General features: G+C 35.5%; 1 protein-coding gene across 1 annotated transcript; it reads right to left on the bottom strand.

The window, feature by feature from the left end:
- Window positions 1-232: 232 nt before the first annotated feature.
- LOC113070676 (adhesion G-protein coupled receptor D2-like) lies at window positions 233-14,246 on the bottom strand. Its single transcript, XM_026244066.1, is given in 24 exon segments — window positions 233-877; window positions 1,191-1,221; window positions 2,752-2,796; window positions 2,903-3,070; window positions 3,147-3,200; window positions 3,334-3,375; window positions 4,977-5,097; window positions 5,526-5,641; window positions 6,146-6,279; window positions 6,378-6,531; window positions 6,995-7,097; window positions 7,230-7,330; window positions 8,627-8,750; window positions 8,854-8,906; window positions 9,548-9,653; window positions 10,054-10,162; window positions 10,265-10,292; window positions 10,294-10,391; window positions 10,482-10,521; window positions 10,523-10,594; window positions 13,468-13,746; window positions 13,903-13,988; window positions 14,093-14,119; window positions 14,122-14,246. Coding segments are annotated over 24 exon segments (2,214 nt in total). The 5' UTR covers window positions 14,237-14,246; the 3' UTR covers window positions 233-869.
- Window positions 14,247-15,153: the final 907 nt, after the last annotated feature.

The raw sequence follows: 15,153 nt of genomic DNA, 5'->3' as shown, positions 1-15,153 counted from the left end.
CAGAAAACATTCACACATGATGCCACCTTTGTAAGCGCATAAAGAGCGAGTGCTTCTTCTGAAATCCATTTGAACCAATTATTATTCTATTCAGTTTTATTCTAATCAAATAAAACGTCCTGTGTATCGCTTAAAAAAAAGCAGTATTCATTAATAACTACAGAGATACACACTTTCCACATCAAAACAAACAAATTACTTTTAATAGTGAAAAAAGTCATACTGCATTTTATATGCATTAAATAAAAATAGGTTATACCCATTACATTAAGATAATTATTTACAATTTCAATTGAGTAGTAGAATTACAGCATGAATAAACCATTAAATATAAATTATGTTATGATCAGGTGATCGTCACATACTTGCTCTTTGAGAACTAAAGACTTTTTAAATAAAAAAATGAATAAAGTGCCATTGAAATGATATATTGATACTTTGAACAGTATCTTCAGAAAGATCAAACAGCTGGTAGGTTTCAATGTCCACAGTTTTCTGTTTCTTCAAAACACTGAATGTAAATCTCCACGGATGTGGGCTGTTCGTTCCCAACCGAAGTCAAAAATCACTAACAACTCATTCTGTTGTCTGGTCACGATTAACGGTGTGATGCTCTTTGTTGTCCTGTTTAATACTATGAACCTTTGTACTCATCTATACATTTTAAAATGATGACTAAATACACAACGTTGAGCACGGTCTCATTGAACGTTTGCTGAAAAAGTCATTTCATGCACTTGTTGAGCTCTGGGAATGAGACGGCCTGCAGGATTGCGGAGGAGGCAGTGTGTGCTCCTCCACAGAATGAGCTACGTCCTCGTCCCAGGATAAGCCACGGGTCCATGCACAATTGTAGTGTAGTTTTCCCCTCAACAACCTGTGGTGAAGCAAAAAGAGAGAAAGAAATAGCAGTTCTTGTATTAAGACGGCATTACTTAAACATGTCAAAGCTTTAGTCCGTCATGCTATTTTAACAATTTCCCTCAGTTCCCAATGTGTTCAAACTGTTCTGCCATCAGCATTGGCATTAGATTGAATTGTAGTCTATTCTGATATTAATGTATTTTTATTTATCACGTATTTGTTGAGAAGCGCATCAGTTCAATGCTAGTGAAGAACTAGTGCGCCTCCTAGAGCTTCAGTGTGGACACATCACATCTTGCAGGAGGTTCATATGAAACAGTTTTTACCTGAGGGCTTAAAGGCTGTCAGCTGAATCACCTGAAACGAAGCAGAATGCTGAAATATCAAGTCAAGTCAATTCGATTTGAATAGTAAGCAACTGAGATTATCTGTTTAGTGAATATCAGCCTACTGTATGTATGCAGATAAAGTTGCATATACTTATATATGCAATAATGTAACATTATATAAAGAGCTGCACGATAATACAGTTACATTATTGGACGAAAATTGAGATTTACTATAGTAAATATCACTTTAGTTGAGTGCACAGGTATGAGGTTAAAGTTGGATATAATATATATATATATATATATATATATATATATATATATATATATATATATATATATATATATATATCCCTTGTGTTATGTTGTGGGTCAATTTGACCTGTTTAGATTTTCTAGTTGTTGGAAATTTCATTATACAGCTACATTTAATTGTTCAGTTATGATGTTCTAAGAAAAAAAAAGCAAAAAAAAAAAAAAATGTATATGCAAAACAAGTCAGCATACTGTTTATTTTCTAATTTTGTCAAAACAAAACATCTTTTTAAAAATGGTTAAAAAACATTTTCATTAAATCATACCTTCAGATATATTTTTGGGGGAATATTTGACAAATGTTGATAATACAAGTTTACAGTTTGTACCTGAATCTTTGTTGTTTTTTTTATAGTGTGATTTTTGAGGAATTGTATTGAATCCAATTAGGGTCAATTTGACCCGCTCCGTAAAGGGTGTACACAGAAATCGAACAGTGCACAAGGGATATATGTATATATAAAATTTGTTTTTACATTTTTTTTATTTGAGTAAACAGTATGTAGGATGTACTGTATATATGCTAATTTTAATATATCGCTGGACTATAATATAATTTACTTTAAAATAAAGCTTTTGAAATTTGGTATATAAATCACTGCTTAATGTGAGTGTTCTGTATGTGTCCAGGTAATGTTGGATATACTTCGTAGTAGTTGAATAATTCATTAATAATTAGTAATTTGTCAATTTATTTAAGTTAATAATTTATCATTTAAGGTGACCAGGAGGAGACATGTTCGGTTCACTTAGTTTTGTCATGGCACTACATAAAAACTCTTGCCAACCTGATAATACTGCATGTCGTGGCCACGAGATATTAATTTGTGGGAATGTCATATTAACTCGTGGGTGCGTGATATTATTTCATGGCCACGAGATGGTATTTTGGGGGAACGACATATATTCACACAGGTTTGTTTATGTATTAAACTCGTGGCCATGAGAAATAGTTCCCTCAATAAAATGATCTCGTAATAATGTCACAGGTTAATATGACGTTCCCACAAATTAATATCTTATAGTCGCAACATATTATCACGTTCCCACGAGTTATTATGACGTGGCCAAGACAAAACTTAGTGAACTGAACATGTCACCTCCTGGCCACCATAGTAATTTGGTTGTATTGAGAATCAAGAAATATAAATTAACAGGTTTTGTTCAAATTATAACAGCTGGTTAAAGCCTAATTACTATTTGTTGATGTGTATAATATCAGTTTGGGTGGTTTGCAGCTTACCTGACTTCTGTTGGCTGGTTTTAATGGGAAACTCAATATGGTCATCTTTAAACCGTTCTAGCATATAAAGAGGAAAGGACAGAGATGTTAAATTTTTTAAGTTTCATTGTTGACTAAAAGTAAGAGGAATTTAGCCGCAGATGGTGGATACGGATGAGTTTGACTCACCGTTCTCAAAGACGAGCGAGTCGGCTGTGGAAGTGGTGATGGGAGTCGAGCTCTCGCTGCTCTCCGGGCTGGAACGAGTCGACAGGCTGTTTACCCATGATGCACTGGGAGACTTCTGGGAGGACAAGCAGCTGACCGGCTGTGAGCAGTTCTGCAAGAGGAAATGACATCAAAAGTGAGTACAGTAACAGAGAAACAGATTTAAATGAACATGAATATGGTCTTACTGTAAATGACAAAGCTTTCCGCTTGTCCTGGATTCTTCTTATAGCGTTTCGCACCTACATTACAAGTATAAAACATTTAGAAACAGTATTATGATGCAATTTAGAAAGGAAATGACACAACTTCTTTGTACTACAGAAATATGAGAAAAATATAAACTGATAGCTGAGGTTATTGTAGAAGTCATACCTCACTGTTGTAAACTCCATACACCAGAAAAATATACAGGCCCTAGAATGAGAGACTTTTAATGAAAGTTGTGACATTTGCCAAGTGTGGTAACCCATACTCAGAACTGGTGCTCTGCATTTAACCCGTCCAAGTGCACACACACAGCAGTGAGAAGCAACTGGGGGTTCAGTGTCTTGCTCTAGGGCACTTCAGCTGTGGGTATTGAGGGTGAAAGAGAGCGCTGTTCATTCACTTCCTCCACCTACAACTCCTGCCAGCACCAAGACTCGAACCTGTGACCTTCAGGTTACAAGTCCAACTCTCTAACCATTAGGCCACATCTGCTAATAAAGCAGCTAGTGATTAGAATATTAACAACACTGAGCAAAGTTTAAACTTTATAGTCACTAAAAGATGTTTATATGTACAGTTCATTTATAATGGTGTATATGGGTAATTCTACTGTATGTTTTGCAAACATTTTAAAGCAATTATATACAAATAAAAATGATCTCAGACATTTCTGAGTCATATTTCATCTCCAAATATTTTTATTTTTTCAAATAAAAATTATTTTCTTTATAAAGAAAATAAAGCCTATTATTGTTATTATTATTACTATGTTTTTTTTTTTTTTTGCATTACAGTAACAATAATTTGGGGAAGTGGAAATATGTTGCATTTTAATGAAAATAAGGTCACTGCAATCATGAAACTTCATAGTGCTATAAGCTAAATAATTTATAATATTTCTCAATTTTGTTTTATAATATATAAAATATGGGTTTGTCTCAATCAATTATTGTGTTTAAAGATTAAGCAACAGAAAATAAACAATTTGAAATAAAAATCATAATATAATAAACACTCTGAGTCAAAACATAAAAAAAACGCTTAAAATATTGTTTACTCTATCCATTCATAAGTATCACACACACACACACACACACACACATATATATATATATATATATATATATATATATATTAATTTACTTTTTATTTTTACTGTCTGAAGATTCAGTGTCTGGGGTGTAATAAACAGTTTAAAAATAACAAAACTTTCAAAAATAACCAGGAGAAGCCTTATTATTTTTGGAAGTTTAGCTCAAATCATAAAAGGTTTATTCTTAGATCTTTATGGCACAGAATCAGCCATATATTACAGCTAACAGGAATGTTTCATATACTTCCTGTATCTTTATGCTTGCTGCTCTCCCAGACCTCTGCTACATAAAACATTCAAGACAGATCTGCTCTGGCTAATTATATCAGAAGAGTTTCCTTGCAGTGATGGACTCTGCTCATATGTCTCCTCCTCTCTGTGTGTCTCCCCCATCTGTCTCCTGCTTCTTTTATCTTTTTCCCAGACGCACACAGTAAATCTACATTAACAAGCTCTGGGAGGGAATTCAGTTCTCATTCATTAAAGACACGGGAGGAAGAAAGATACAGTTAAAGAGAGCTAAGTGAAGCTGAAAACCGAGAGCGGAAGTTCATTTCAACATGTGTTGACAGACTGGAGAGTTTGCAATGCAAGACAAAACAACGGCATTGAGAAATTGAGTTCATTTTGTGTTCATAATCACTGGAAGCCAAAATCGTAATTGAAAATAAAATGTGAATAATCGCCTAGTCATAGTATAAGTCTTGTGTGTTACCTGAAAAGCATTGAGTGTGATGAACAGATAGGCCACGGCGACAGACAAGTGTACTAGCACTCCGCACAGCCAGGTCAGACCTAACACTGGTAACAAGATCAACACTGGCCTCGTCGCTGCCCTGCGTGCGCACACAAACACAGTATTACACCTTCATAATACTGGCAGCCAGTAAAGCTGAATGCACTGGACAGTTTCACATCAGTATGACTGAAAATCTACTTCAAGGACACTCCAGTTCTCTGCTTAACTAGCTAAGTATACAGACACTTTGGATTGATTTCTGCTCTTTCTTTATATGAAATATACATATTACAGGACAAACACGTTTCTGTTGCTATTTGGATCATATCTTCTCAAGTCCAGGTGGCTGATAGGAATAAATGAGTTACTGGTGGACCATAGCTTTCTAGGTGCTTCCTCTGTTCAACAAGATGAGACAAAAACTAGAAATGTCTACAATAGCGAGTAATGACTGGCTGACACTGCTTTCGATCTCTTATTTATTTTCTTATTTCAAAAGAAGTTGAAAGGTGAAAAAAAACTCACCAGGTAAGATCCAGCATGTGAAGTTTCGAATCAGAACTGGGTGTCAGCATTTTGGCTCTGCGACGTGCACTGGCCACTGTGACCATAACCACCCGAAAAAGCACCACAGCGTTGACCTAAGCACAGAGACCATATCTCCCATCAAGGAAGACCATATTTCAACTTTTAAAGGGTCTCATAATACATTTTTTGTATTTTTCAGTAGGTAAACTTATAATATTAGTGAAGATTTTTGCTTCTTCTTCACGTTCACAGCAGCGGTGACATATTTATATAGGCCAAAACCTGGAAATGAGTTGCATGTTTTCATCTCCAGGTTCCATCTCCTTAAAGGCATTTGTTTTAGTGTTTTTGTGTAAATGCCTGTGTTCCTGTAGCTCAATTGGTAGAGCATTGCGATATCAAGCAATGTTGGGGGTTAGATTCCCCGGGAACACATGATAGGTGAAAGTTTATAGCCTGAATGCACTGTAAGTCACTTTGGGTAAAAGCGTCTGCTAAATGCATACATTTAATTTCAGAACAGTACTGCATACACACTCAAAAGCAAATAAGAGCTCCATCGGGATAATTATTCTTACACACTTACTCAAGGAACTGCACACTTGTGATATACTTACAGCCAAAACAAAGAGCACAGGCCCTGCAAAAGCCCAAATAACATGCGACTGAAGGTTCAGCCAGCAGTACTGCTGTGCTTTATACTGATCCAAAGTGGCTGACAAGGTTACTACGACTATAACAACCGGCAGCCCTGAGAAAGATAAGGCAAACACAGACACAATGCATGAGAGGAAGGTTAATCAAACAGAAGATGAATCATAATGATTTACACACACAGACAGTTCTCACCCCAGCCCAGCACATAGTACAGCTTCATTCTCCTGTCCTCGCTGATGTTCACAGAGACCACTTTACTCCAGAGCAGCAAGCCCTCCACCAGCATCCAGCAGAAAGACGACAGGAAGAACAGATGCAGCAGCACCGTCACCAGCCAGCAGACTTCCTGCTCCACGTCAACATACAGAACATATGCTTTATTCAGATTCGGACAAAAAAACATGCCCATACTTGCTATCAGTATATATATATATATATATATATATATATATATATATATATATATATATATATATATACTTTTGAATGGTAGTGTATAATTTACCTCAGAAGAAATCACCACTATATGGTAATTTCTTATTAAATAACACCATCTGATATTTATCAAAGCATTAATAAAAAACCCTTTAATGTCCTCTTTTCATATTTCACTAAGCTAGTTCATCATGGTTTTTGCGGGTCATAATAAAAAAAAAAAAGTAAAAACATGAAAACATTTAAATAAATAAAATTAAAAAGTCTGCGATTGGATTTTCAGAACATTTCCTTGATTTAAGCAAGTCATTTTAGTATTAAGCAGCATTAACAACAACAAAAAGATGCTGTATTTAATATTTGTGACGTCCCACCTGGTTGCCCTCAGCCCAGTCGCTGAAAATAAGCAAGAGCTGAGCTACAGCGAGCGCCACCACCAGGTTTTTGTGAACTGTGGTCCGATCTGATTTGGGAACACTGGAGGGAGACAGAGAGCAACACATAATGCAATGCCAGGTAAGACACTAGATATGAGCCACACTATACAGTTGTACAGTTATTATTATTATTATTTTGTATAATCATACCTGTAAACACAGAGAAACTCACCCAACAGCCACAAAGAGAATTAATGTGAAGACAAGACCACACAGAGACACAAAAGAGCCAATCAAACTGAAGATCTGCAGGCCTGTCTCCTGTTCATAGCTCTGAAACACACACAAAGAATTTAAGAAGCAAACCAGACTTGAATTTTGATGTCCAAATAATTTTTTAAAAAGTATAATGCTGTAGTATATATAATTAAATGTAAAATAGCACTGGATAGTCTTTAATGTAAAAATGAAATATACAATAAAACCTACATTTATTCAGACACCTTCAACATTTCTTACATTATTACAGTTTTGCTATATATATATATATATATAATTATATCTGGTGTCTGAACGCATCCAATATAAAACACATCCCATTTTTTCCTCAACTGTTTACTTTCACTTAACAAATAACTGACAGTTTTTTCGAGCATAATTTCCAAGGTGGATATTTTGACATATTTTGTATGTATTTGTCGGCACAAGAGCAAAAATAAACAAATTCGATGTTCAAGTGTTTTGAGACGCCTTTCTCTTAGCAGAAGAAAGCTCAGTTCAGTGTCGCTGTCCGTGATACGTGGCTCTCTCTCTCTCTCTCTCTCTCTCTCTCTCTCTCTCTCTCTCTCTCTCTCTCTCTCTCTCTCTCTCTCTCCGAACCGAACACCAGTAACCAGTTACTCCGTTCAGCTTTTCCGTGTCTTGTGTTTGGATGCTTTAATGTTTAAATCGACAAGCGGTAAGGCGTAAAAACATGTGAAAAAGATAAGCTTTCGTGACAATGCGCAGCAGTGGCCCGTCAACTGTCCTGAGCATCTTTTTAGGCTGTCCTCAGCGAGTCAGTCATATAACATATCAAGGTGAAAGTCATCATAGCTTGCTTAGTATAGACCCAGCTCCAAACCCAACTTTGAGAATAGATTAACGGCGATATTTTTTTTATCGCCCGATATGAGTCTCGCGTTAACGCAGCACGTTAACGGCGATAACGGCCCACCACTAATATGTATACATATATATATATATGAATTACCACAAAATATTACACACTCATTAAATATGATATAAATATGCCTTATGTAGAATTTTTTTATGAGGCCTAAATCTATATTGGTTCAGTTGTATTTAACTATATATTTAAAATATATGCACAATTTTCTGGCTCTTTTAATTGAACTCTTTCTTTTCTGTAGTGGACAGACTCTGCTTCTTTATGTTTATCTGCAACCAGGGTCGCTATTTTAACTGAAAATTATTTTCAGGCAATTGAAATAAATGTGAAAAAAAATTATAAGCTAATCCAAAACAATAAAAAATGAAATGCAATCCAAAATATGAACAAATACTATATTACTAAATAGAGATAATATTAAAATAACTTTAACAAACCTTTTCTTCATTAGAATTAACCTGAACATCGTAGATCTGTAACAGCAAGGCAAAGTTGGTAGTGTGGTTACAGAAACAGGAAGTTGAGTTATTTCGAGAGGAAATAAAGGTGCAACCCTTTGTTGACCACCCTCCCCCATCTGGCCTGAGGTGTCAAGACAAAAGAACAAGATTTCATCACAAAACATACATGAGAACATTTGAGATTTTACAAGTACAATAAATGTAAGTACATGAATTTTGCTCACATCAGGTCAAAATCCCAAAAAGAACAGACAGGTGTCAAATTCTGTGAACTGTTCTAAACAAGAGTGAAAAAGAAGCATTGTAGCTGAAGTCAGGCATGACTGTCCAACAACACATGATCAATCCTCATTTTAAACAGTTCTCCTAAAACATTTATGATATTACAAAAGATTAAAAAAAAAAAAAAAAAAAAAAAGCCGCAAAAACATTTTTAAAATTTAAAATAAAAATGTTCTTGAGCAGCAAATCAGCTTAGAATGATTTCTGAAGGATCATTTGACTCTGAAGACTGGTGTAAAAATGCTGAAGCTTTGATCACAGGAATAAATTTTATATATGTATGTATGTATGTATGTATGTATATATATATATATATATATATATATATATATATATATATATATATATATATATATATAAATTGTATTTTCAATTGTAATATTTCGCATAATTTCAGTTTTATTGTATTTTTTATATAAATAAATGCCGCCTTGGTGATCAGATTTTGTGCTTTTTGAGCTTGGATGTCTCTTGTGACTAAACTATATGCAAAAGAGCAGCGTTGACATTTAGTAAAATCACCTGTTCCATAGAAAAAGGGAAGTCATATAGATACGTAATGAAACGTACATGTGGTTACATGATTCCTACTGATTCCTTGATCACAATAAAAATAATACTTGTTATTTCTTGTACCTGAATCCGGTGCTGGAGTGTGAAGTTTACGGCCATGTTGATCAGCTTTCCATCTGCCAGCACTGTACTGGAGATGACCGATGAGACCAAGACTGTGCGCAAACTACTGATTTACGCAAACACGCACTCTCATTAGCCATATGATAACACATTCATGTTGCAATTACACTGAAATATGAAATGACAAGCAAATCTCTGTGTAAGTACCACACACTCTTATAAATCGGGCTCGTTATTGGCGTCTATGTTTCCATGAAGAGCCTTTAGCATCAATTGAATCTATCCGTTCTGCAAAAGGTTCTTTATCGTGGAAAAGCTTCTTTAGATTTTTTACATGTTTCTCTCACTAAGAAAACAACTGTCCTCTGAATGTTCGTTTGGGAAAACAGAATAAGGTTGCTCTTTTGGATGACCTTTATTTTTAAGACTGTGTTCATGTAACACAGACACAGCTGATCTGATGAATGAATTCAGTGAATCTGCATACTGTGTATATCACGACTTACCTATGAGATCCATCACTGACTTTAGGAGAAAGGCTAATGTTTTCCTCTCTCTCTGAGACACAATTCACAGAGCTGTACCATGTATTCAGTAAAGTCACATTTTTGATGCCTATACAAGCACAACATATAAAAAATTGAAGGAAGAAAAATAAACAGGTTTCACATTGACAACTGAAAAATGAAACACTGTGAAAAACCTCCTGGTCCCTACCTCTGTTTTGCAGTTCCTTCATGTTTTTCTGCTGAGACAGAGATGCAGTCACGATCTCCTGCATCCGGTCCACAAAACACAGAAACCTGAGAACCTTTAGAAAGCAGCTTCTTTTGGACTTGCAGCTCTGCAACACAGGACCACAGTTTTCTGACTTTGATTTTAATTTCAGTGCGTGTCAGTCTGTCTTGTTCCTCTGTATGTCTGTGTAACTTACTGATTTTGTCGGAGCGTATCTGCACACTCTCTGTGTCGTCCCATCAGTAGAAAGTTAAGGTTGCTCACCATGCGTTCGACACTCTGTATGACTGCCATTGGGCCCTTCACTACCTACAAAACAGAGATTTGTAAAGAAATGAATGGTTTCTTTAAAATGTAAATAATACAAGGTGATTAATTATTAACCTCTTAAGCACAAATGCTATTTTGGGGATTTCCGTTTTCATTTCCTACCTAATTTTGAATGCCTGCCTATACTAATGCTACAGTGTAAGCTCAGAAAGTTGGTATAATTTCAAAGGAAACCCTTTGAAATTACATAAACACTGTTGAAATTGATAAAAATGACAATATATGCTGTCTGTGTTATAATAAATAGGGAAAAAAACAAGGCGCTTTTTTATTTTATTTGTGTAAACTGAAGTTTGAAATGGTATAACTCAGGCATTGAAGGGGCTGGCAACTTCAGACCAATTGCTTGTGATTCTTCCAACTCTCTGCTATTAGAGGAAAACAGAAATTTCTTTCTATCCTAATCTATGCAAAAGTTATTCTATTCCAACTGAAGGAAGGAATAATACCATTTTTGTATAAAATTTTTGTCTAAATAAGTATGAAGTCATCTTTTGCACACTTGCAGTATGGAATAATGTGATCTCTGTATATTATTTGACAGAAAACACTCAGAAGTTACATAAAAAGCTGCTGTTTGTGACAAATAGTATTATTTATGTTGTTTCACATATGATGAACCATCTCAATACAATGTGCTTTTTTTGTGTGTGGGTTTTCTGAAAGAGAATAAAGTCATATTACAGGATAGCAGCATGCATAAAATTATAAAAAATATCTGGTCTATCACAATCTAAAATAGAATCCACAATTTCCAGATTCATATCGTTTCATTTATGTCTATTCTGCATCGTGTAGAGATTGAGAGACCTTGCCGGTCTCTTTCATATTTCATATTTTGATTTTTTACCAGCGTGTATTTTGGTTTCGGTTTCTATACAGTGTAAACAAGCTCCCCGAAGCTTTTGCGCGAAACTTCGGAGCGTCAACAAACTAATTTATGTTTATTCCCCCAGTACTGTACGGATTACTGTACATTCACTGAGATGCGGTCGAACACTGCACAGTTATGAAAATAAACATATTAGCTTATTGCTAGCGAAGCTTCCAAGCCTCAGAATAAAGAATCAAATGTATGAAAGCGAGTAGCACGCGTATAGGCTTACCAGATGCGCGTCCTGACCTCTCCACGGCGAAGTCTGGCCACCCCGTAAACTTGTTTTATGAATATTATGCATTATGAATCCAAGAGCGTCGGCCATTAGTAGTTTTTTTCCTTGCGTGTCCTTTGTTTAGAAGCAGCCAAAGACTCAGTTTCCAGAGACCATTGCGTCTCACAAGCGGAAAAGGAGTGGGCAGTCGCTGTCCAGTTCCAGCACCCCCGCGGTGCTGAATCACAGCTTCGATTGGAGAGAACGACTTGTGAATGGCACCTATTCATGACAAATAGCGCTTCACAAAAGAAAACAGACGTCTATACCAGAAGAAGGCATTTAGACCCGTCTATATGACTTGAAGATCTTTTCAATAAAACAGCCATTGGAGCGCTTTTGCGCAGCTTGTACAAAACGCTTTATATCTCAGCAATGGAAGCACGCAGAAACGTAAAAATGCTGTCTTGTTTGAAAGAAGAGATTCTAATCTAAAAGATTATATTCGAGTATATAGGTATGCGTGGCTGTTTTGCGGCTGACTGAAGCGGTGCAAAATGTATAAGAATAATAAGGTGAGAAATTTTACATCGCGATTCTGTTGAGATCATTCGATCTGTGATTGTCACACAATAAAATGATCTACATCATTCAGATTCCTGAGAATGAGAGCTTTCTTGTGATATATGACTTGACTGTTTTGTGAAAAATATTTTAAATACACATTCTTACGAAAACGTATTCGCAATCGTTAGATGGAAATTTATGGGGGGGAAATATATTTCTTAGCTTAATTTGACTACTTTATGTATCATAAAACCCCAATTAATGGTATTCTTTGTAAAGAAAAACACTCTAAGCTTTCAAATGAACCCATTTTTGGGCAAATGCCATATAAGGAAGGATATGCAAATGAGACACAAACATGTGGCATGCTATTTTCGGACCCGGTACCGGGTCTGCAGAGTTTAAGAGGTTAAAAAATAAATTATTTACATACATAAAATAAATTAAATTAAATACTTAATTACTGAACTTATTCAGCGGTTGTATAAAAACAATATCACACACCAATTATGCTCTAGTGATGATATACAGTGGAACTGCTCATGTGATATTGCTTATTTATAAAACTAATATTTTGAATGTACATTCATTACTGAATTATCAAGTATCATTTAATCACTTACACTACCATTTAGAATTGTTTTTTTTTTTTAAGAAGTATCTTAAGGTCTCCAAAGGTTGCTTTTATTTGACCATAGAGTAAGAACAGTAAAAACTATGAAATATTATTTTATTTAAAATAACTGTTTAACATTTTAAAATGTATTTTATTTCTGTTGGCAGAGCTGAATTTTTCAGCATCATTACTCCAGTCTTCAGTGTCACATGATCCTAAATAAATCATTATCATATGCTGATTTGCTGCTCAAGAAACATTTCTTATTATTATGTTCAATATTGAAAACAGTTGTGCTGCTTATTATTTTTAGTGGAAACCATAAAAGTTTTTTTTCTTACTGATCTTACTGATCCCAAATTGTAGGCAATAGTATGTTTATTAAAGTTATTACAGAGTTATAAAACTACCAAGTAATTTAAATTAAATGTTTAGAACTCTTGATAACATATTAGAATTGACATTAGAAGTAATATTAGAAAATTGTTTCACTTAAATAAGTGTGTCAGTCCATGAGATCATCAAAAATCACTTTTAATAATTAATAATTAATCTAATTATTACAAAACCACAGTCACCTCTTTGATGCTGTTCCATTTACTGACATTGTCTTGGCTGATGAGTGAATCTGCAATGGTGATGAAGCTCTGGCCGAGGCTCTCCACTTCACGCTGACTATGGTTGGCGGTGCTGGGCAGGTCAGCGGCCCGAGAGAGAACATGCATGAGAAAGAACATGTCCCTGTCCTCCAGCTGCTCCTGCTTCTTTAAAACAGCCTGCTCAGACACGTTCAACAGACGGGACACAGAGGCCCAACCCTGCACATCTACAGTATCAGAGAGCACACTGTCTGCAGTCTGAGAGAAATGGGACAAATACATGTTAGTGGGTAAAAAAATATTACTCTTATTGCTGGAATTCTTTACAGTCATTGTTTTAGTTTATTTGTAGTCTGGTAATAATGTGTGCAAAATATTCATGCTAAGAAAGCACTTGTTAGAAAACGGCTGTACCACGCCATACTGCATGGCGCTTTGCATGAAGGGGCTTGGGTTGAGCGTTAGAGATTCTCTCAGGTCCTTCTTCTTCAGATAATAGTCTGTGGATCAGAGAGCTGCACTGTCACTCTGCACACACTCACAACTCACATTCTTCAATACATTCACACTTCACTAATAAAGTGTCTACATATCTCTTTATCACCTTTGCTCATTCTGCAGATGAAGGGAGCGTGTGTGTGCAGGGAGCAGTGCTGTACTGAGGCTGACCATCAGACCAGCCATTAAAAACCTCACAATCCTTTTTTTGTGGCTTTTCTGTCTTCAGGGGCACTGCAAAAACAGGCATTTTCACCAGAAGTTAACAGAAATATATATATATATATATATATATATATATATATATATTATATATATATATATATATATATATATATATATATATATACAATTATTATTATATTATTATTATTATTAACTACTTAAAAAATATTACAAATATAATGAAAACAGTAAATATTGAAAATGTTATAATCATAATAATAAATACATTATTATTATTATTAATATTATTATTATTATCTTACAAATCGGATATACTCTCCCCTATGCAATTATAACTCATTTGAATCTCATGTCATCACTGTAACCGGGAGGATGGCAGTGCACTTTTAGTCTTTGGTGATTTCAAGCATTCACCTGAACAAGCCTTATGCTACAGACTTCCATTCACTCCTTTCCTCATTTGATCTCAAGCGACTTACCACTACAAGCCCTGCACAAATAAGGCAACCAACTTGACTTCATTTACACACGCAATTGTATTGCAGACAACATTCTGGTAAACCCCTACATATCTCTGACCATTTCTTCATTACATTTAAACTACATTTTGCTAACTGTGTGCCCCCACCCCCCATACTGGTTACTTTTAGATGAAACGTGCGCTCTCTTTCCCCTCCCATCTTTCTTCCGTAGTATCCTCCTATCTTCCATCACCTTCAGTACCCATTTCTTATCTCTGGGTGTAAGTGCAGCAACTGACCACTTTGTGTTCTACTTCAACCTTAGACGATATTTGTCCTCTCTCCTCTAGGCCAGCACGGGCTTATTCTTCTAACGCAAAACCCTCTTCCGAAAACGCTCACCGCGGAAAGTGGCGGGAAAGACGCATTCACACGGGCATAGCCGTCCTTAGACGTGAAAGACAATACTCTGAGTGTCGTTTCTGGGAAGTTACAGAGATATTGACTTAATATCTTGAGA

This window comes from Carassius auratus, unplaced genomic scaffold, assembly GCF_003368295.1.
Source record: "Carassius auratus strain Wakin unplaced genomic scaffold, ASM336829v1 scaf_tig00005214, whole genome shotgun sequence".
NCBI lineage: Eukaryota > Metazoa > Chordata > Actinopteri > Cypriniformes > Cyprinidae > Carassius > Carassius auratus.
Note: the sequence above shows the minus strand (reverse complement) of the source record. Positions and strands in the feature narration are given on the sequence as shown.